Source organism: Dinoponera quadriceps, unplaced genomic scaffold (assembly GCF_001313825.1).
Source record: "Dinoponera quadriceps isolate SergipeBrazil2010 unplaced genomic scaffold, ASM131382v1 scaffold3789, whole genome shotgun sequence".
NCBI classification, from domain to species: Eukaryota; Metazoa; Arthropoda; class Insecta; order Hymenoptera; family Formicidae; genus Dinoponera; species Dinoponera quadriceps.
This window is the reverse complement of record NW_014558236.1, coordinates 7,025-30,295: the sequence shown is the minus strand read 5'-3', so window position 1 is coordinate 30,295 and position 23,271 is coordinate 7,025. Positions and strand designations below refer to the sequence as shown.

The 23,271-nt window shown below is 39.3% G+C and overlaps 1 protein-coding gene across 5 annotated transcripts in view; it reads left to right on the top strand.

Annotated features, from left to right (window-relative positions):
- The window catches only part of LOC106749679 (monocarboxylate transporter 3), a 53,432-nt gene extending 30,725 nt beyond the window's left edge, over nucleotides 1–22,707 (top strand). Inside the window, exons 1-12 of one of the 5 annotated variants that reach the window (XM_014629363.1) lie at nucleotides 330–1,100; nucleotides 1,597–3,490; nucleotides 9,972–10,275; nucleotides 11,726–11,869; nucleotides 11,959–12,164; nucleotides 12,298–12,526; nucleotides 13,530–13,990; nucleotides 14,250–14,478; nucleotides 14,594–14,769; nucleotides 18,805–19,027; nucleotides 19,150–19,397; nucleotides 21,268–21,417. In XM_014629363.1, coding sequence (XP_014484849.1) covers nucleotides 3,419–3,490; nucleotides 9,972–10,275; nucleotides 11,726–11,869; nucleotides 11,959–12,164; nucleotides 12,298–12,526; nucleotides 13,530–13,990; nucleotides 14,250–14,478; nucleotides 14,594–14,769; nucleotides 18,805–19,027; nucleotides 19,150–19,397; nucleotides 21,268–21,417 — 2,442 coding nt within the window. In that variant the 5' untranslated portion in view covers nucleotides 330–1,100; nucleotides 1,597–3,418. Of the gene's footprint in view, nucleotides 1–329; nucleotides 1,101–1,596; nucleotides 3,491–4,652; nucleotides 4,674–9,971; nucleotides 10,276–11,725; nucleotides 11,870–11,958; nucleotides 12,165–12,297; nucleotides 12,527–13,529; nucleotides 13,991–14,249; nucleotides 14,479–14,593; nucleotides 14,770–18,804; nucleotides 19,028–19,149; nucleotides 19,398–21,267 lie in introns of those variants that run through there. The other 4 variants (XM_014629365.1, XM_014629362.1, XM_014629361.1 and 1 more) reach the window with 4 other exon arrangements.
- The last annotated feature ends 564 nt before the right edge of the window (nucleotides 22,708–23,271 follow it).

Genomic DNA, 23,271 nt, shown 5'->3' with positions numbered 1-23,271 from the left:
AAAATAAATGTAAAATTTTTACAGATTTCTATAAAATTTTAAAAGTTCCCATACTAAATGTCGTTCCCAAAAAAATAGAAAGGTACCGACACAAAAATTTTATTAGGAAGCGGAAAGAGGGATGGAGGGAGAGAGGGAGGGAGAGAGAGAGAGAGAGAGAGGCAAAGGGTAGTGAAGAACGCGACGGCAACAGGGTGTCGCAAGGCGCGCGCGCTTTGTTCACGGAAGTTCGCAGAGCTTCGGGAGTCGCCGCGCATATAAATAGAAACCCACCACGCGTGCTGCGTCGCGGATATATCGATATAGCGCGGTTCCACAGCGCACCGCCGGCACTGCGTTGTTCTTGACTGAATGCAGAAACTGTCATCGCGAGGCCGTCCAGGCTGATTGGATTAGTCGTCGCACGACGAAAAGAGAGACGCACCGAGGAAGAGAGAAAGAGAGAGAGAGAGAGAGACGATCATCGGCGGACGGTCGGCGACGTCGTCCGCGAGCGAGCGGGACGCGCGTCGGATCCGCTCCAGAAGTAGGACTCACGAAAGTGGCGGGAAGACCTCGAGGACGATGAGTGTCAGGAGACGTCAATGACGACGACGTCGACGACTCGGACAGCCTCCAACACAGCCTCATCGACGTGTTGATGGGTACGGAACTGTGGGGAGAATTCGCGCGCGACAAAGCTGCGCCGCTGGACAACGTACAGGAGCGCTGTGTGATATCTCCTTGACGTCATCGGATCATCCGCGAGCGTCATTGTTCGCCTTGGCGAACATCCGCGCGGGACCTGACCGTCAGTCCCTTCGCCGTCGTACCCACTCTTGTCGTCGCTTCACCGTTCACCGTGCTTCGAAGAGGCGAGATCGAGATCCGCCGTCGAACGTCACGAAACGTCTTCGAAGTCAATTGCCGGATCTAAAGGCGCGCGCGAGCGCGAATTATCGGGGAGGATATCTCGTTATCTACTCCGCCGCAGCTGCATCACGAACACGTGTATGTGTTTCGCACGCGTTATCGAATCGATAGTTATCACTCAGTGTGCGACCGGTGGAAGACGAAGAGAGAGAGAGAGTGTGTGTTTCAAGCGCAACGGAATCCTATAAGTGCGTAATATTATTTAATATTAAATAATATTCTGGGCATATTCTTAGAATACTAGACGTTATATTCTATTAATATTCTAATAATATTATTTAATACTAAGTGATACTTCTGGAATATTAATAGATGGTTATAAGTCCATCTCTAATATTAAAAAAATAATATTATTTAATATTATCGTAATGCTATATATTTTTAAATATTCTTTATGTGTATATATATTGTTTTATTATATAAATAATGTCGAAATAATTTTGTGTAGAAATAGGTTTTATATTTTAAAAAATTACTAAAATAAAATATATTTTTTTTTTATTTACATATTTTTCTAGGTTGTTATTCTTTTTAATATTTTAAGAATAGTTTTATAATATGCCAAGAATATTATGTGAAGTGGACATATAACATCTATAGAATACTCTTACAATATTAAAAAATAATACATAACATTCTTAAAATATTATTTCAATATTTGATAATGTTCATATAATATTTTAGGAACCATCACGCGCTTGCAGGGAATATATTCGCGTAAAGTTCTTCCTCGTCAGGGAAGTCCACGATCGCACCGATTGCTTCCGCTGACTTCAACGTAGTTCAGGGAGCTCGACGCAACGCTCGAGGCGGACGCGCAGAATCGTCCACACAACGAACAGAAGCGAGCAGTATACGTCTGTGTGTGTGTGTGTATGTGTGTGTAAAAACCATGAAACGTCATTGACATGACGACGAAAGGCGAAAATAACGAGAAAGACCGATAGAGACCGTCGAAGTTGGAAACAAAGGAATTTGGTCATCACGAGCGCGCGAGATTGGTCGGACACGCAGCTTCGCTCGATGCGCCGCAGCGCACGTGAGTCACCTCACACGTGCGCGCGCGTGAAAAACGTTGTAAGCGCGGCGATCCGCCACACGATTCGCGCTCCCCTCCCTCCCGTCCCTCCGCTAATAGTATCAGCTGAAGTTAACTGCGCTGATCGAAAACTTGGCTGCTATTACTCCGGACGAGTTCATTCCGTAGAACTTAAATTTACGGTTTCGTTCGCGCTATTGTCACGCTCGAGAAGAAAACTCGCGTTTGGGGAAACGCCTGGTAAACAGCTGGAGTCATATATTAAGAGAAAGACAGAGAGAAGACAGAGAGAATCATACTCGAGGACATCGTTTTTGTGCAACTAGAATTTTGCAGTGTGTCGCCAATAGGTGAAGAATCCGAAAGAGAGATTTGATATTCTCAAATAAATAAAGGAAATTCAACGAAGATCAATTTCTGAAAAGAAAAAAAAAATATATATAAGAATATCGGAGAACCAACTTATGAAACAAGAAGAAATGAACTTTTCCTCAGTCCGTCGAGAGAGAGAGAGAGAGAGAGAGATAAAGAGAGTCACACTCGAGGACGTCATCTGCGTGCAATGAATTCCGCGTAGTGACGCCAGTGACGAAAATTCGAAGACTTCGAGGACTTTATATCTTCAACTGAAGGAAATTTAAAACGAAGAACAATTTTTCCGAAAAGGGGAATAGAATATCGGAGTCGGTTTAACACAATGAGAAATTTCACTTTTCCTTAATCACCAGAGAAAAAGAGAGAGGGAGAGAAACGCGGAATTGGAGAAGATTTCTAAAAGTAAAAGACAGCGGATATAAAGCGTCGAGAATCGGCGGAAATCGAGAGTGCGCGCGCGGAGAAAATCACGGCGGCGCCGAGGTCATCCTCACGGGGTACGCTCTTTCTCTCTCCTCGATCCTCGATCGAGGGCTCGTTCTCTCCCACCATTCTTGGGCCGCCGTTCCGGAGTTGCCGGGTGCCGGCGCGACGCGCGCTGCGCTCGGCGGCAGTGCGCTGAGCGAGAGTGCCGACGACGACGCGAGCGCGCAGCCAGTACGCGGTGGCCGACATGGCAGCGGACTACGACGAAAGCGATCGTCGTCGTGCGGTGTGATCGGTGTGGGCCGGAAGAGAGGAGGAGGAGGAGGAGGCGACGGCGCAGGGATCGAGAGTGACAGACAGTGAGAAAAATCGCGCGCGGGAAGGCACGATCCGTCGCCGACGTCGTCGTACACACTACACAGAGAGAGAGAGAGATCCAGGCGTTGCTCTCTGTTGTGCGAGGGAAGAGAGAGAGAGAGCACGCCGAAGTCGCGTCGAGCGCGCCGCGTCGCGCTCGAAAATAGAACGTGCTTGCGAGATTGCAAGAAGAAACGAACGACGCACGCACGCACGTACGTACGCACGAGTGCAGAGAGAGAGGAGGAGAGTGCGCAGCGAGAAAGAGAGAGAGAGAGAAGTGACTGACGGTTTAAGGCGGCTCGTAGAATGTCGCGCGTGTCGCTCAACAAGTCGCAGTACAGCCAGTACGGCTCGCGCCGCGTCCGCAAGATCAGTTCGGTACGGTTTGTATGGAGTGCGGGAGAGAGAGAGAGAGAGAGAAAGAGGGAGACCGTTTCGCCGTTTGGCTGTGTTGGTGCCGCGATTCCGCCCGATTAAACCCGGTCCCATCTCCCTCTTTCCTTTCTTTCCTTTTTTCTTTCTCCTTTCTTTTTTTTTCCTTCTAGCCGTTTTCCTTACCTTGTCTCGCAACCGAGGAGCAATGATCTCGTTTCCTGCGTGTGCATCTCCGAAGCAGCGACGATTTTCGAGGGACGAAACGGAAGCCCGCGGTACGGGATAAGCTCGGGATAGTTTCTGTCGGAGACTCATCGTCATTATCACGAGGAAGAATCGTCTCATAGAAGAGAACGTCGACGACGTAGAGACGTCTCGCGGCAACGGCAGAAAAATTATCGATTTCTCGCACGATCTGAGCGCACTGCTCGTACCGGTAATTCGCGCGCGCGGCTGGGACATCACAATGGATCGGACCTTGTCGGGGAAGGGAGAGGGGAGGACTCCGCGAACTGGTCGCGCTTTTGTATCGCTGGCCATCGCTGGCACGCGTACCGATATACGCGTATAACTTCGCGAAGGAAACACGTAACTCAGCCTTGACAGTCGAAGAAGCGGCTCGATTGACGTTCGTTCGTGTGTTTCGCGCGTGTTTCTCACCTCTTTGCAACAATGGCGCGAATTCATACTTTTATGCGTGTGTACTCTCGGCGATGCGATGTTGAAAACAACGCGAGCGCGTCTCGTTCTCTGGCTGGCCGCGCGGCTGAGCTTCGCGCCTGCGCCGTCGCGGGATGGCACGGTCGCGTTGAATGACAACGGCGATCAGCTGATCAGCTGCTGTGACCTTCCGCTCGTAGTCGCACGATAGTCGCGCGCGCGCGCTGCATTTAAATTCGTCTTCGCGGCCGAGGTCGTTGATCCAAATTCGTCGTAATGACACCGTTTAGCGGCCGCGAGCTCCTCCTCGCGACACTGGAGAAGCGGAGAGGTGCGATCCGCCGATCGATCCCGTGAAGAATCCCACTTCCAGAGAGAATACAAATTTGGTCATTCTTTGTCGTTGACGGTATTCTTTCTTGAACTTCAGCTGAAAACTCTTCAACTGTTGTTTCCATTTTTTTTTTTTAAGGTGAGCTGAAAGGACGGGAAACTGGGACATTTCCGCGATCGGTTCATTTTTCAGGTAACTGGTTCGTGGCAATACCGTTAGAGAAGTGTGATAGTTGGTGATAAATAAAGCAGGAAAATTAATATAATAAGGAAAACGTGAGAAGGCTCGATGAATCTGTGCAAAATATAACCATGATTTGTGATATACAACTTTGACGCTATAGAGAGAACGTACAAATCAAACTCATATATCGTTTGGAAACTCATAAACAAATCGTTTTTTACGCTTGTAATATCTTTCGCTGGAACCGCCCATATCGGGTATATGTTGCGAATATATCGTATGTATCGATATATATGCGATAGACGCATCGAATGCGTGTTAATAGAGGAATTATCATGACGTTGGATTTTTCCGTGTTTGTTGTTTTTTCGCATTTCTACGTACTGACTATAGATCTTCAACATTACTTAGCCATTCTGTTATTTAAAAAATGCCTAAAGCAAAAGACACAAAAGAAAATATAGTGCGTACAATATTGTTGAATCTTTGCAGGTCAGCTGTCATATACTCCAAACGTTATCAGAAATCGTGTACCTTACACATCAATTTCTGAAAAACTAAATGATCAATGATCTTGTCATTTTTTTTGATAATATTCTTGTAAATTTTTTTTCACTATCTTTTTACATTAAAAACACATAAGAATATTTTGTTTATTAGAATGAAAAACATGATATCACAAGCCATTTTCTTTCGTATCTGTGATATAAATGATGACTAACTCTGGTTTCAATTATCTCAGTTTCGGTATAATCTCTTTCTAATTTTTCATGACAGTGTTTCGATTAATATGCTGTAAAAATTCGAATAGTTCTTGAGATAATTAATCGATGGATAAGTTGTCTTAAAGCTCGAGATTTCCAGTTTTAATTACAATGTTTCGCATTACGACGTCGAAAACGATACATCTCACATGATTTATTTTTGCAATATGTGTCGAAATATAAATTAGTTTTTTAATAGGCTCCAAGGTTAAAGCAATATTTTTCGCGACATGGCAAGTTGGAATCGTCTGCTGTTAATTTAATAATCGGATAATTAGGAAATTATATGTAAAAGAACCTAGGATTTAGAGTGGAAAGTTGTACTCATCGTGTGCTTTTGCTGGATAATAATACAATATATGCGTCATTATACGCTTGGTTCCTGTGGTGTGCAAGTGGAACGGGTGAAACTGAATAGAAAAGTCCCATACTATTTTGCAAATAACACGCAAATTGTTGAGTTATTAATTAAAGATGCCTCTATAAATGACCATTTTCAATCATTGATAACTCGAAATTTTGCGTATTATTTGTAAAATGGTATAGGACTTTTCTGCAAAGTTTCAGTCGTTCTACTTACACATCATGGGAACCGAGATTCATTCGGAACACTTTGTATATCTTTCCACAAAAATTAAATTATATCTCGCTACAACAAAAATTAAATTATATCTCGCTAGGCTCTTAAAGGTCCATTATTCTCCATAGTTAGTCACTTATAGATACGATATGTAAATACAGATTTGTCGTTTTTTTTAGCTTCTCTGACGTGTTCTACATGGCTACAGTGAACTAATTGGAAGCCTCGAGTCTCGAGATAACCTCTTATATTTGGGGTAGTTTCACTTCAGTCGTCGCCCCCGATGAATTAATATCATAAAATAATGTCGTAAAAAGATTCCACGAACAACGCGTTATTTCGTTAAGGTTACTTACTATTAGTCGAAACAATCGAGACATGCTTATCTCCTCTAACTGTTGAAATACCAGCATTGCACTATCGTTTACTCTCATTGGTCCATGTAGCTCGATACATTCGTAATGAAGCCGGTAATATCCGCGGGATGCGGTCGATTAATCACGTGGACACGGGGAGTTCGATATCTGCCCTTCTCGATTATCATCGTGTTATTAATATCTTGATATTAATAAGCTGCTTTTCCTCGTCAAGACTCTACACGTTATGTTCGATCGTGTCGGAGCAAACGAGAGATAATTTTAGCGTATTCGATATATCGCCGTCTCAGACGTAAAATTACTTTCCTAAATTACATTTTCCATTAAGATTTTCTTTCGGCAGAATATTAATAACGAGATTGAAAGAGTATAGAAAATGACATCTGTAGAAATATCTGGAGAAGTCAAGGTAGATATTCTCGAAATTTCTTCGAGCGAAATTTCACTCGAAGAGCAGAATAACAGCGAATTCCACTACAACTCGTGAAGAATGAATTTTCCTCACTCTGAATTGTCGAATGAATATTTCCACTCGAAACTAAAGAGTGAATCTCTGATCTATTCCACCGTGACGAGAACGAATTCGCTCTAATTGATTGAAACATTCCTTCATACGGAATCACACTCGGGCGAAACATTCACTTTTGCTGCGGTCTCGCTGTTTTCACTGTCGCTTTGAGCGAAATATCCTTCATTTTTTGACATTTTCCACTATCATTTCGAGTGAGATCCCACTCCGAGGGATCGAGAGAGTGGAAGAATCACCGATTAATTTCCGACATGTATCATTCGCCTCGTGTAATGAGCCACATAATTGCTGGCGATAAATCTGAGCGTTCATCCTCGCGGGAAACGCGGCCCGCATTGAAAACGACGTCGATTAGTTCGATCCTCGGCGTTTTATCTACGCGACGACGACACATCACCTTGGCCGGACGTAGCCTTAGGAACTTATTAAGTCACAGTAGCTATTTAATCTATGCTCGCCTTTGCGTTATGAGATCATCCTATAACGCACGGATGTGCAACGTTCTTCTCGCATTACGTCCAGATACGCGATAATTTCGCGATCACACGCGCTTCGTTCTCGTGTTGGAGGATTTTTTTTTTTTTTCACAAAATCATCACTCGTCGTTACGATTATTCTCGTTTTCCTTCTTTCTTTTTTCGCATATGCGCGCAAATTCATCGGATTTCTTTTCACCGTCGCGCGTGTACAAGTCAGGGGAATCTTATTTCGGGAATCGAACGACGCGGAGCGTGCTCACACTTGAATAAAATCACATGTGCTATTTCCAACGTTTCGTTTCTTTCGGTCGTTTCTTGTCGAAGTATGCTTGATAAGCGGAAGGCGTATATATGCAAATCCGACGATTGATTTATCCGCGCGAAAAATCCCCGAGATGTGCACATTGAAAGGAAAAAATATGTAAAAAATAAGAAAAACATTTATCGGCACGCGCTGATAACGATAATATGTATTTAAATCTAAATTCTTTTATTCAAGTAGAACGAATAATTGCTTTCGTGAAAAGCCGACTTAAATAGTTGTTATGTATCTTCTTATTTGACAAAAATGTTTCTCTCAGTGCAAAAATATATATCTTGATATAAGTAAATATGCCATATTAATATTCACAGACAGTGTTGCCCGTATCTAGATAAAATTATCTAAATCATCCAAATGAATAAATATATCATCTTTATCTAGATGGAAGAAATACAAAATATATTCATCGTTATCTTAGACGAAAAATATGTTATCTCATCTAAAAATTATCTGAAATAATATTATAGTTCATATTCTGAACTCATTTTTCGATAAAATAAATGAAATAATATTAATCTATGCGTCAAGCCCGTATCAGACTAGGGACCGAAGGTTAGATTTCCACGAATGAACAAATTTCGGTTTTGTCTCCTTTGGTCTGTTCTTTTTAACTACACTGATGAACTGGTGCAAGAAGTTAGAGTAAGATAAAATATACTTGTCTTACTCTAACTTATTGCACCAGTTCAGCAGTGCAACAAAAAAGAACAGACTATTTATTTCAATTGATCAATCCACTTTAAGCCCGTATCAAACTGTCGATTATGAATGGGCAGTCAATGATTATTGGTTTTTTTTTGTTAGGTCCTTAAATGTAGAGCGATTACATTGACCAATTTAACCGTTGTGCAATTTTATGATCTGTGTAATTTTTATTATAAGTTTTTATCAAATCTCGCATGGAAACAATATCATCTAAAAAATTATCTAAATAAGTAGCGATACTTATCTTATTATTCATCTAGATAAATCAAAATCATTTTCATCCAATCTAAGGTGAATTTTTCGGATTTTAATCTCATCTTCATCTAGATGAATCTTAAATCATCTAAGACAAACATTGTTCACGGAATATAAATATTTTTTAATTCTTAGATATTTGTCTTCTCAGTGCACTCCCAAAATCGATTACGTCAATAAATACGCTCGATCCGTTCGGTCAGATCGCCCGACGTTCGCATATATAAATAACCGTAGCCCACAAAGAAGAAACACAATTTCTTATAGCGCCATATTGGATACGCCGTTCTGACCGATTTAAAATCATCTATATCTATTTCGTTCGATCTATCGATTGAAAGATATCGGGTACGTACGTAATCTTCTAACGTCGTAAGCCTCTAATCAGTTACATTCCGATTAAGTTGATGATTAAAGGACAAGTACTTGTTTGCGCTCATCGACACGGAAACAGATTTTTCTCTCTTTCTCGATGCACCCAAGGTGAACAGCAAGTTTCATTCAAGGCAAGTGCAACGCACATCCGCGCCGTCGAGTATAAGAAATTACACGCGTTCATGCCGGCGTTTTCCTGCGAAATCGTTCAGAGAGATGCACACGTTTCAAGTATCGCGTTATCGTGCGATTAATCGCGCTTAATTATTATTATTATTATCCCACGAAGTAGATGTGTCGTGACGGATAATTTACAAGTTTCGTTGCTTCCATTTCCATTCGTAACATTCCGCGCTCGATGATCGAACCAATTGCGACCGTTGAGAAGAATAAAACATTGTTATTTCGCGGAATATTATGGGAATAGAAAAAAAGGCTGATATACTGAAAAAAAATTATATTCAAGTAAATATTTGCTAAGGAATATTGGAGTAATTATTTTATTTGGATTAAGAGAGTAAATATTATTTATTATATGTAAATATATATGTTAAATAAATAATTAAATATATATAAATAATTAAATAAATAATTAAATATATATATTTTTTATCATTTATTTAAAAAAATATATATATATATATACTTTGAATGTAGTACATTGAACGTAAAAAGTGCTATATTTCAGTGATATTTATTTAATCCGGATAAAAGAATTACTCCAATACTTCTTAGCGAATATTTATTTGAACATAATATTTTTGTTTTTGGTATGAAAATCGAACATTTAACCTTTCTTCCTTTCTTTTTCTCCCAGCTCTCTCCCGTTAATTATAAAACTATTATATTTAATTAGATTTTTTTTAATAAACATAAACGTTATCATGAATTTGTCACAAATTCTGGTGTTCCTTTTTCCAGACGGAGAGCGAATATTCTGTGGAAGAACAAACGAGATTAACAGGAACCGATGGACCAGGTGCGGATGAGGCCTCGCCGGAGGACGAGGGTGGCTCGTTGTGCGAATACCATGACATACCGCCCCCACCGGACGGTGGTTACGGTTGGGTGGTGGTATTCGCATCGTTTATGTGCAACATGATAGTGGACGGTATCGCTTATACCTTCGGTGTCTTTCTGGGAGAATTCGTTAAATACTTCGGCGAAGGAAAGGGCAAGACTGCCTGGGTCGGCTCGTTACTTTCCGGGATGTACCTCAGTGCTGGTAAGAGATATTAACTACTATACGACTGATTATTCGCAGCGAATATATTTCAGAATATACAAGATGCGATGCTATAATGCGATATAACTATCGACTTTTAATAACAATGTTCGAGAGTGATTGAATCTCGTTTATCTCTTAATCAATTTTCGAGTGCGTTTTATCTTTCAATGAAAGGAGATTGAATAGCGTCTTTTCATCGGCGAACTAGATCTACTAAGTAAGACGTGACGAGTGTTTCGGCACGTCCGATAAAATTATTGCGGGATTTTGTCCAAGTAGTTACGTCCAAGTTAAGTACATTTTCCTCGTCGTAGCCATTTTGAATAAATGACGTCAGATTGAAGAGATTGAAGAGAAACGTATGTCCAAAATTCCTGCAGAATACGTTGAAATAAAGTAATATGTCCATAAAATGATAGAGCGAAAGTATCGAAAACGACATACCATTTTATTTCGAAGCTTTAAAGTCATGTGTGTTTAAGGTGTAAAATTAAAATTTACGTGCGTGGATGCGAACCGATAATATTTCTTTACCAAAATATATGACAATCTTGTGAAAATTATATTTTATTATTACATGTTTCTATGCAAATAAAACTATTTTTTAAGATGTTTGAGGATCGATATTTCGAAAAACCAGGCCAAAACCGATGTATCTCATATCCTTTTTTTTTAACTCCAAATATGAGCTACAAGCTGTCTCAGAGGACATTCAGTAACTGTTTTACAATTCCAACTCTCCGTGGCTTGCAGTGAATGTGTCCAGTAACACATTAATTTCACTTAATTAATCATTTTCATCATTTCAATTTTAATCATTTTCAATTTAACCCTTAGCTGACACACGTCAAAATAATAACGTATGTGCTATAGGGGGTATTTTGGACCCCAGCGAGAAAAAATGTGTATAATTGTTTTATTTATCAATATTGGGTCAAGCCTCGACTAATACTAGGTGACGTCACAGAACCAAATTTGGCGCGCAGCTATGAAAAATTTGCGTTCAAAAACACTCTGGGGTACTTTTAACCCCGTGTGTCAACTAAGGGTTAATGATGGATTTACAGGTTGTCCTGAGGTAGTTTCCTTTTCAGTCTGCGAGTTTTAATTTTTTTATTCATAAGATTTTTTGCCAGCACGTTTGGATGAGCTGCCAGTATAAGTTTTTATGCTTTTATTATCTCTTCCTTGACAGTAGGGATATTCAGGTCATGATGTAAGGACGTGTTTGTTATATACCAGGAAGCATTAGTAATTTTCCTGAGCATCTTGGCTTGAAATCGCTGGATTATCTCAATATTTGAGTGGGAGGCAACGCCCCAAGGTTGGATCGCTTATTCCATCGAAGGTGGAACCATTGAAGTAGATTTTCTTCAGCGATGTGGAATTTTTTTCACGCGTTAATTCCGCATTATGCATAATTCTGCCTATGTTCTGCCTATATTAGGTCCAGTTGTGAGCGCTTTGACGAACAAATATGGCTGCAGGGCCGTGTGTATGGCGGGAAGTTTCCTGGGTGCCGCTGCATTTGTACTTTCGACGTTTTCGAGCAGTGTAAATATGCTTATGGTGACTTACGGCATTATGGGAGGTACGTGAATACTGGCGATACCCGATGATATTTGATTTTGCGGCTCGCAAATTCTTCGTAAAGTCTCTCTCTTTGGGCATTTCTTTCAGGTGTTGGATTCGGTCTGATATATCTACCCGCGGTAGTTTGCGTAGGCTATTACTTCGAGACTAAGAGGTCCTTAGCTACCGGTATCGCTGTATGTGGATCCGGATTCGGGACGTTCGCGTTCGCACCTCTCGCTACTATGTTGCTGGAAGCGTACAGTTGGAAGGGGGCGAACTTAATCCTGGCTGGCCTTATATTGAATTGTGCAGTAAGTAAACTGCGAAGTCTCTTTCTTTCTTTCTCTCTCTCGCTACTTGTCGCCTCGACCGCACGAGGGGTGACGTTTCAAGATCGATCGAGATGGCACTGTATACTTGATAATTGTAACAGACGACGTTTAGGTGTTCGGTGCAATGATGAGGCCATTGGAATACCCAAAAGCTTCGTCCGTTAAACCGTTGTTGCAACGGATGGCCGAGGAGAAGAGATTCCAGATGGAACGGGGTAGTATCGGCGGTTCATATTTTATGGTACAACTGCCTGACGGTTCCATGGAAAAAAGGATGAAAATGCCCATCAATATAGATCCCGGTGTTCACTCCAGTTTCAACCTGGACCAATTAGTGCCTGGTAAGGGGCTGCCGTCGGCGAGAAGTATTCGTTTTGAGCGCGTTCGTGCGATCGCGAGAGTAACTTGAGTTCTCGACACAGACAGTGTTTGCCTATATCTAGATAAAATTATCTAAACCATCATCCAGATGAATAAACAGATCATCTTTAATCTTTATTTAGATGGAAGAAATACAAAAAATATTCTTCTTTATCTTAGATAAAAAACATCTCTCATCTAAAATTATCTGAAATGATATATGGTCCATATTCTGAACTCACTTTTGAATAAAATAAATGAAATAATATGGACTTATGCGTTAAGCCCGTATCAGACCAGAGATTGAAAAGTAAATTTCAACGAATCAACAAATTTCGGTTTTGTCTCCTTTTGTCTCCTTCGATCTGTTCTTTTTACCTGCACTACTGAACTGGTGCAATAAGTTAGAGCGAAACGAAATATACGTGTCTCACTGAAACTTATTGCACCAGTTCAGCAGTACAACTATAAAGAACAGACCATTTGTTTCAATTGATCGATCCATTTTAAGCTTGTCGACTGTGAGTGAGCAGTCAATGATTATTGGTCTTTTTTTGTTAGATCCTTAAATTTAAAGCGATTACATTAATGAATTATTTAACCGTTGTACAATTTTATGATTTGCGTAATTTTTGTTATAAATTTTTATAAAATTTCTCATGGAAACAATATCATCTAATAATTATCTAGATAAGTAGCACTGCTAATCTTATCTTCCATCTAGATAAATCAAAAGCAAAATCATCTCATCTAAGACGAAGAATTTTTTGAATTTTCATCCCATCTTCATCTAGATGAATCTGAAGTCTAAGGCAAACACTGCATACAGAAAAATGAAATCCTTAACAATGTTTTGTTCTCATAAGTCCTACGATCTGAAGAGAACAGGACTTACGTCACTGTCACGAATCACGAATGCGTGCGGACTCTTGAAGTATCAAAGGTGGTAAGGTGTGCCTCATTGAATGACCCGTAATATTAAAGGAACTCCTTTAACACCAGTTCCAACGGTGCCAACCCTCCCCACTATATCCGAAGTGAAGGTACAAGAGCACTCCTCCAGTGGGGCGACCAGCGATAGTGGCAGTATGGACTTGAAGAGCATCACCAACAAATCCCGAAGCAAGAAGAATATCGACGAAACCAAAGACACGAAAGATACGACGGAGAAGCCCGAGAACGAGTTTAATAAAACTGTACTCCCCAGGAACGCGTCGCAGCCCGCTTTTACGACCCACGTTCAGGGTCTGCCTAAAAACGGCTCCGTACCGTTCTTCGATAGAATCCGCAAGACTAGTACCGGCGAGCGCTACAAGCCCAGCCTCAGTGCGATAAAGAACTCGAGAACGACGCTCAATTCCAACGGGGACATTCGCAAGAGCTTGCATCTGAGACTCTCCACGAGCAGCGTGCTCGGCTCGCGCAACAATAACGCTGAGGTCGACGTGAGTGTGCCGTTATTCATTGACTTCAGGGACCCGGGTCGAGTGAAAATATCGGTTCCGGTCCATTGAACTGTTTAATAAAGGTTCCGATTTCGGTTTCGGTTCTGTAGACTTTATAAAATTTCGATCCGGTCCGACAAAAATACCAATTTCCATACAGTTTTCGGTTCCGGTCCGGATCCCTGATTGATTCGGACATTCGCCTTGTGCGAGACAATTCAGTTTACTTCAGAATTTGAACCGTCGTCTCGCGTTTCAGGATGGCGAGAGTATTACTTTTACTACCAGTAAAACTAGCATCCCAAAGGAAAAGCCAATGATGGTCCGTCCCTTGTCGAGAAAGGACATTTTCTACAGCGGTAGCGTAGTGAATTTACCAGAATACCAAAGCCAGAAGTCTCTCGCCAATTATCGTCAGAGTGTGATCTCGCTGCCGAAGTCGGTGCGCGGCGACATGAAAGATGTCGACGTCGAGAAAGCGCCGCAACGTGAGTACATGTCATTGTTCCGTTGCGATTCCGTTTGATCCAAACGGTAAAATGCGGGTAAAATGCGAGTATATCGAAAAAATAAAAAAGTGATACGAATTTCTATCTTCTTTAGAACCTCTCTGTCCATGCTTGGTGTTGCCAGACTCGTTTAAGGAAGCTTTGGCGACGATGATGGACATGTCGCTACTGAAGGATCCGGTTTTCCTCCTGATCGGCATCAGCAACGTGTTTGGAATGGCCGGGTTGTATGTTCCTTTTGTATATTTGGTGGATGCTGCAAAATTAGATGTAAGTACCTCCGAACTCTTCGACGGTGCGTTTCTTTTTTGCCGCTAAGCTTGGCGTATTGAGTCTAAGACCCAGAAACTTTTCTGACATACTCTTGCTTAAATATCTGAAAATGTACTTGTTCAGTGTACAGATATTATAATTTTGAATGTATCAAAAGCATATTTAAAAAATTTGTTACAATTCTTATTTTTAAAATGGATGATTTAAGGTATGAGAGGACAATATATTGATTTTACATAGAAAAGAAAAATTCTACGTACTTTGAGGAATTTCGAGCATTTAACCTAAAAGAAGATAAACTTATTATATATATATAAAATACAGAAGCTTATTACTTATTATATATATAAAACTTATAAAACTTATTATATATATATAAAATACATGAAATTAACAATGCATAACAGAAATTGCAATCATCTTCATCATGTCATTTCCGAGATATTTAACTATGAACTTGTATAGTGCATGCATAGAAATGCAACAAATTTTTTCTAATTTGACAAATTTGTATATAATCTAGAAATTCAATTCACTTGTAATAATAAAATGAGCATATCTCAGTAAACATATCTTATTAAAATATCACATAAATTTACCATCAGGTACCACTGAAGAAAAATTTATATCTTTCGATAAGAATATCTATGAAATCGACAATATACGAGGAGAACGTATTAACATCCTATATATAAAAAGTTAGCGCCAGATCGGAAATAACCTCGTAATATCATTTCTATATTTATTATTAATTTTACATAGCATCTATATATTTTCGATTTAAATTAAATTAGAGCACGAGCGTGACATAGCAGACAGCGCGCACTGGTCTGCTATGCTAGAGGTCCCGGACTCGTCTCCCGGTAGAACCAAAATATTTTCATACGCTCGTGTCTCCTCTCTGGTACACCGGCAAACCACCGAGAATATCTTTGCGACGAAAACCTCATTCAAACTGCCGTTCGGAATCGGCGTTAAACTTTAGGTAGGTAGGTCCTATATACTTGTGTTTAATCTGCGTGCGCACCACAAGTATATGCAAGAAAGAGGTTGGATTGGGCAACGGCGAAGGATGTGTATATATGTATATATATAGACACACACACATACACAGGGTGTCGCACTAATCTCGAATTCCGTGGTGTGCAAATAGAACGGGTAAAACTGAGCAGAAAAATCCCATTTTGCAAATAACCCGCAAAATTTCGAGTTATTAATGGTTGAAAATGGCCATATATAGAAACTTCTTTAATTAATAATTCAATAATTTGCCTGCTTTGCAAAATGGTGAGAGACTTTTTTCTTCCGAATAGTCTAATCTACAAGCATATGATAACTATTATACCTAACGACAAATTCAAAATTCAAAGGTCAAAGTTCAATATACTGATGTCTGTCGTTAGGTACAACAATGTCACATATTTATAGATTAGGTCCCTTTTAGCAAAAAAGTTCTATAACATTTTGCAAATAACACGCAAATTTTTGAGTTATTAATTAAAGAAACCTCTGTAAATTACCATTTTCAATCATTGATTACTCGAAATTTTGCCTGTTATTTGCAAAATAGTATAGAACTTTTCTGTTCAATTTCACCCGTTCTACTTGCACACCACGGGTGTAAGTATATGTGTGTGTGTGTATATATATATATATACAGGGTGGACCATTTTAATCCATCCAGTCGAATATTTCGAAAACCAAGCCCGGGAGAGAAAAATTTTTCAGACAAAAGTTGTTTGGTTTCGAGGGGACCATAAGACGGTACCATTGGTTTGACCTTGAAGAATTATTTGAAAGTCACATGAAGGTCACCTCAATTTCTTTTAATGGCATCCTCTATTTTTTATTACATATTCTTGTAGCTGACCTCGAGAGCTTTCCAAAACACTGGAATGAAATGTTTCTTCCTTCAGTACTTTTCGAGTTATAAAGCTCCAAAGTTGCAATAGGAATTAATAGGAATTAATAGTCCGTAGATACAATTGGATATTTAGGTATCAATTGATTACGGAAATCTCTTCCACTGTTGATCGGAGTATCAAACTTTATTACTCACAATCAGAGGCTTACGTCTGCTAGCAATACCCATGGCTGATTATCGTCCCTCAGAGATTGTTGATATTCCCCTTGTTCTCGGAGAATGTGAACTAAATTATCATGAAGCTTCGCGAGTTTACCGGAATCGTTACCGCGAAAGAGAACAACATCCGAATCATACTACAATCCGGGACCTCGAACTAAGAGCTCGCCAAGGCCGTTTAGGACGTCAAAGAGCACATCATGCATTTTCAAATTGCAACTTTGGAGCTTTATAACTCGAAAAGTACTCAATGAAGAAACATTTCATTATAGTGTTTTGGAAAGCTCTCCAGGTCAGCTACAAGAATATGTAATAAAAAATAGAGGATGCCATTAAAAAAAATTGAGGTGACCTTTATGTGACTTTCAAATAATTCTTCAAGGTCAAACCAATGGTACCGTCTTATGGTCCCCTCGAAACCAAACAACTTTTGTCTGAAAAATTTTTCTCTCCCGGGCTTGGTTTTCGAAATATTCGACTGGATGGATTAAAATGGTCCATCCTGTATATATACCTATATATATAAAATTAGTCACATAATAAATATTATAATACATTTTATATTCATATTTCTTTTCTTACTATTGGTATTTGGGACATTCTTTTAGAAACCGTAGAGATTTGGTCGAAAATTGACCGACACATTTTTAATTTAGCTAAAACTTTTTTTACGTGTTCTATATGACAAAAAGAGATATACCTATTCGAGGATTTTTTTTTCATTTTTTTGGAAAATAGAAAGGATGTAAAATTTGAGAATTTGGTAATTTTTGGCTTGAAGTATATTATTTAAAAATTCATAACTCTGGTTCTATTTGAACTACAGATATCATTTTTTTTTTGAAGGTAAAAGAACGAGCTTTAATAAAAAAGTACTTGAGAAAAAAATTATTAACAAATTCAAATTTTTATAAACAATTAAAATGTTTAAATCGATTTTTAACAATTGCCCCACCCTCGTATCAAGTTTTTAATATTTCTATCGTGTTCTACGTCAAATTTCCTTTCGAAAACGCTTTTTTAATCGATGGACAAATAATTATTACTATAAGAAAAAAATTAATTAATCTAGCGCGGTTCGTCACATCGGCGCGCGGGTCACACCGCACGGCCCATTTTCTTGTCTCATGTCGTTTTTCTCTGAAATATTAATGATTATTCCATCTTTTTTAATAAATAATCTTATTTGTTAGCCAAGAAGACTTTATAAAAATTTGAGGAAATAAATAAAAAACATTATTCTAGCGTTCTCTCATGGTTGAAGGTACACTGAAAAAAGATTCGAGCGGTAGTGGTGCCTTGCACGTTTGTAAAGCAATAGAAAGTCAAAATTGAAGAAGCGGGGACTCGATATCGAGGAGTGGGGACTTCAATAGTAGAAGGAACCCGAGCAGAAATCTAACTAGGCTGTAATGAGGTCCCAACTAGACAGTTATTGTGGCCTAGTTGGGGCCGAATCGCAGCTTATTTCTTATATATATCCGGTATATCTTTTTTAGTCATATAGAACATGTAAAAAAAATTTTAGCTAAATCAAAAATGTATCGGTCAGAAAGGTGTTCGGTTTGTAAAAGAATGTCCCATTTACATCAAGTGGGGGTTTTACAACTTTTATCATTTTCTAAATATATTTTTTAGAATAAAAAATTATATATCATGATATTTTTTTACGAATTTCACCTCACAGATATTGTTGCGAAGTTATTTTATAATTTTTTTGAACAATTTTACTAACAAAATACTCATTAATCAAAAAATAATGCTTGAATCGCTTTAAGAAATGAATTCCATGTTTATATATGCGTTCATGGTTCAAGATTCAACAGCTATACGGTCTTAATTTTCCGCTTGAGTCAATTCGATCCATGAATGCCAAACTAGGGTTAATGTTTCCGCTAACGAATAATCACGCGTCGTATATGCTAAAAAATACCGTTTTGCGCTTTAAGGGGATCGAAAGCAATTCTGCGTCTTTCTTACTGTCAATCATCGGAATAACCAACACGATTGGTCGTGTGGCTTGTGGATACGTCGCTGACTTTCCGCAAGTGGATTCCTTGTTGTTGAATAATATCTGCTTGATTATATCCACGATCGCGGTAGCCGCCACGCCGTTTTGCCATAGTTACGCTGCTTACATCGTCATGAGCATTTTCTTCGGAATAGCAATATGTAAGTAAGAACTGGTCTTTCAACATTCAGAGCTATTCACTCGACCAGAGAAAGACTCCGTCTCTCTCATCTGCCAATGATCGTCGGATACGTTAATATCTTTCCGATTTTGATAATTCCAGCTGGGTACATCTCGTTGACATCGATTATCCTGGTGGACCTCCTGGGACTGGACAAATTGACGAACGCTTTCGGCCTGTTAATCTTATTCAGAGGGGCCGCCGCAATAGTCGGTTCGCCGTTGGCGGGTGCTGTTTACGACGCTACGCAAAGCTACAGTATCCCGTTCTTCATGGCAGGCTTCTTCTTTTTCGTCAGCACTGTCACCAGTTTCATGGCCCCTTTTATGAAACGGTGCACTACACCGGAGGTACGTCATGTATGGCTCGAAAAATATTATTCGTGTGATGTGTAAGAAAATCTTCCATTTTGCGAAAGGGTGCACTTCATCGCCTTCTTTCCTTAGGATTTAGAATAGTTGACTTGTAAGTTTAACCGTTTAGCGCCACGCAGCGCGATCACGTCGATCGGCATTACTCGCAGATAAATGAACGAAGCGCTATCGCGCTGCATGGCATAATCCGACACGAATTTTTAAAAACCCCTGGCACTAAAACGGTTAAGACGATGTCTTATACCCTAAATCTTTGTCTAAATTATTTTCTTTTACTATCTTATTATACAGTAGTTGGTCATCAGTTACAAGCGAAACGGCTTTTTAGTTCAAGATTCCAAACGCAAGACGGGTCATTGTGCGTTATTTAAGACAAAGACTTCAGGCATAAAACATTGTCTTGAACCGATAAATCAGCTATTTTGCTAAGGTTTTTTTTTTTCTGTCAATATATAGCTCCAACTACCTTTGCATAACGTCATTTCATGCTAGTTTGTAAATTATAATAATTAGGTTAAAATATAGTTAAAAGTAGTTAAAATAAGTGTAGCGAGTCTTTAGCCTTTCTCTCTAAGTAATAAAATCGTAACGTAATTTCTAGCAGAAAGCGTTTCCAATGCTATGAGACTTCGCAATTTCTAAAATTTAAGTGTTATTACAACTGTTGGCAGAGCGAGAAATGTCTTTTATCAAAAATTAATCCTGGTTTACAATAAGTGCTTTAAGCTCTAAGCCTTAAGAAATTGACCAATCACAGATTTTTTGTTGAGCAGGACTTAAGTGGGATCTACAATGAGAATTTAAGCTCTAAGACTTAAAAAATTTACCAAGCACAATTGATTATTCTTCTATAATTCGATTGTGATTGCTCAATTTCTTAAAGTTTAAAGCATCTATTGTAGACTAGGACTAATTGATCAGTTTGCTTGCGGCTTACGTCTTAAGACAAGGTTTGTAGACAAGGGCTTGGCTCCGGTCTACAATAACGGTCTACAATAACGTTTTAAATCTTAAGACTTAAGAAATTGACCAATCACAATAGATTATTCTTCTTACATTCGACTGTGATTGGTAAGTTTCTTACAGCTTAACCCTTAGAAGCACGGTGGAAAGTACACTTCCCACCTTTATTCTTTCAGATTTTTGTCGATAAAATTTTCATTACTATATTTAGACTGTTTTTTTTTCTTTTTAATATTTTCCTAGTATCTTAGGGATAATGAATGTAAAAAAATGGTCAGAAAAGGTTTCGGATCGCTGATTATGAATCTGAGGTGGAAATTGAAAAATTACAAAATTCGAGATGTTGAATACAAAATAGTGGACACGCAAAAACTCAGTACCGATGGCTTTCAAAGCTTCCCAGTACAAATTATGAAATGCGATATTGCGAAAACGAATTAGAGGGATTGAAACGATATATATAATATATATTAATATATATATATATAATCTACAGCATAGAAGAAATCTTGCTTATATTGAATTTATAAAATTCATATATTATTCATGAATACCAAATTTGAAGTGATTTGGTAGATTCGTTGCAATTTTGATCCTCCATTTTGGATTCGCCATCTTAGATTAAAAAATTTTTCAAATTTGACCTCAGATTCATGATCATCGACCCGAAAACCCCCCGGGTATCAAATTTGATGAAAAATAAGCGGAGGAAGAGTGTAGGCTTCAAAGGATTGATATTGATTGAAAATTGATATTTAATTCATCAGAAAATCCGTGATTTGGCTCTTGAAATGCCCGTTATTTTTTCTTTCTCTTGTTTATTTAATCGCACCCAATATTCCCCGATTCTCGCAATAAATTGACGCCATATTCATCGTTGCAGACTCAACCTGTGATATTAGATACATTGACTCCGATTGACGAGGATATCGAGGAGGAGAACGAGGACGATATTCCCGAGATAGTAGAAACCGCACCGTCACCGTTGGAACCACCCGAGAAGGAAATCAAGCAAATAGAGTCTGTTTTATAAGTATAACTTCTGATCTTTTTTAAAAACGGACAAGAAAAATCGCCTTCACTCCGAGCCACACTGTGATAGGGCTGCTACTTTTGAGGTCTCTCGAGGACAAAAATGTACTTCTTTGTTACACGCTTAATCGATAAAAAAAAGCACAAATTAGCGACACACATATCTGATGGGATTTCCGACTTTTCGTACTTACAATTAAGTTCTCGTGCGTGTCAGACAACGCGTCTTCTTAATTTTTCCCCTTTTTATCGAACTGACGAACGACACACTCGCATACACACATACACCATACATACGAAAATGCCATCAGGTACGGATACACTTAGTTGCCTACATGTAATAGCGAATGATAGATAGCGCGTTCTAATTAACCTAATCAGTATCGAGATCGAACAGTATAAAGGAGGGGAAAAATGATGAAAAAAAGAAAAAAGAATTGCTCTTGCACGTGCATATCGAGTAATCTTGAGAGTAAATTATTGATCCGCATCATGTAGGAATACGATACGATAATTTGGAGCAAGGATTGGTCAATGTTGTCGCACTTCAATCGTGATATGTTCAACGACGTTGTGCGTTTAATAACTTATCAATCGTTAATCCCTTCAACGCGCGCGTATGTTCTTTTTTTTCCTTACTTATTTCGCGGAGGCGAGTCGCACAAAGCGAAACAACGACGATCTTTCTCTCTCTCAGTCCGATCAACATGAACGGTACGACATTGACCATTCTTGATCGATCTAGATGACCCACCTATGCGACACGTGTTAGTTAAATCTATTTTTGGCCACATCCAAAGATACAAACTTGAATTATTCACTGATTCAGAGAGATATTTTCTTGCATACTTGCGATAAGTGTATATACATAGGCGAGCGAAAATAAGAGAGAGAAAGAGAGAGAGAGAGAGAGAGAGAGAGAGAGAGAGAGAGAGAGAATGAGCGAGAGAAAGGGAATCATATACGAATTATTGATTCACGCGCAACTTGTGTATATCGCCGTTGCAGAAAGAATTGTACATAATTTATAGAGAATTATATATGGAGCGATAATAACGAAACACTCTAGAATCTAAGAATATGAGAGCGGAGTTACGAGTTTTCCGCCGGCGTTGACCTTTAAATGCGGGCCCGGCGACTAATGTATTTGTTAAGGGACAATTAAGTTAACGCATTGTTAGATAGATTAATTAATATATTGATTATACCAAGTGCAAAGAATATACCTATTTGATTAATATATATATGTGTGTGTGTGTGTGTGTGTGTGTGTGTGTGTGTGTGTGTGTGTGTGTGTGTGTGTGTGTGTGTGTGTGTGTGTGTGTGTGTGTGTGTAAAAGCATCTCGTCTGCTACAGTTAGTTTACTGGAATCGATTAGCAGTGGTTTAGTCGGTTGAAGTTGAAGTCGTCCGAGCAAGACGATACTGAAAAGATAGGAAGAACAACGCGAGATCAACTGGAACTATCGCGTCCAGTTGAGCGGTCGTAGCGGCGTTTAAGTCATGCGCGAGTATACACGTGTAAGGGACTAATTTTATTTAGTACGACACGACGGGGATCATTATCGGATCAATATCTGTAGTTAGCGTTTGCGAATATATATGCCTACAAATGTATACACGTATACACACACACACACGCTACTACACACATACTCATACGTGCGTGTGTGTGAGAAACACGTGTGACATATACGTGTCATACGCAATACAACTTACGTGAAACTCCGTATACACTTATATAGACCGAAAGGAAAAGCTTGTGATGAATCTTTCGTCGATCCGCGCGTTTATTACACCGCGTACATATTTTGTGTGTGTGTGTGTGTGTGTGTGTGTGTGTGTGTGTGTGTGT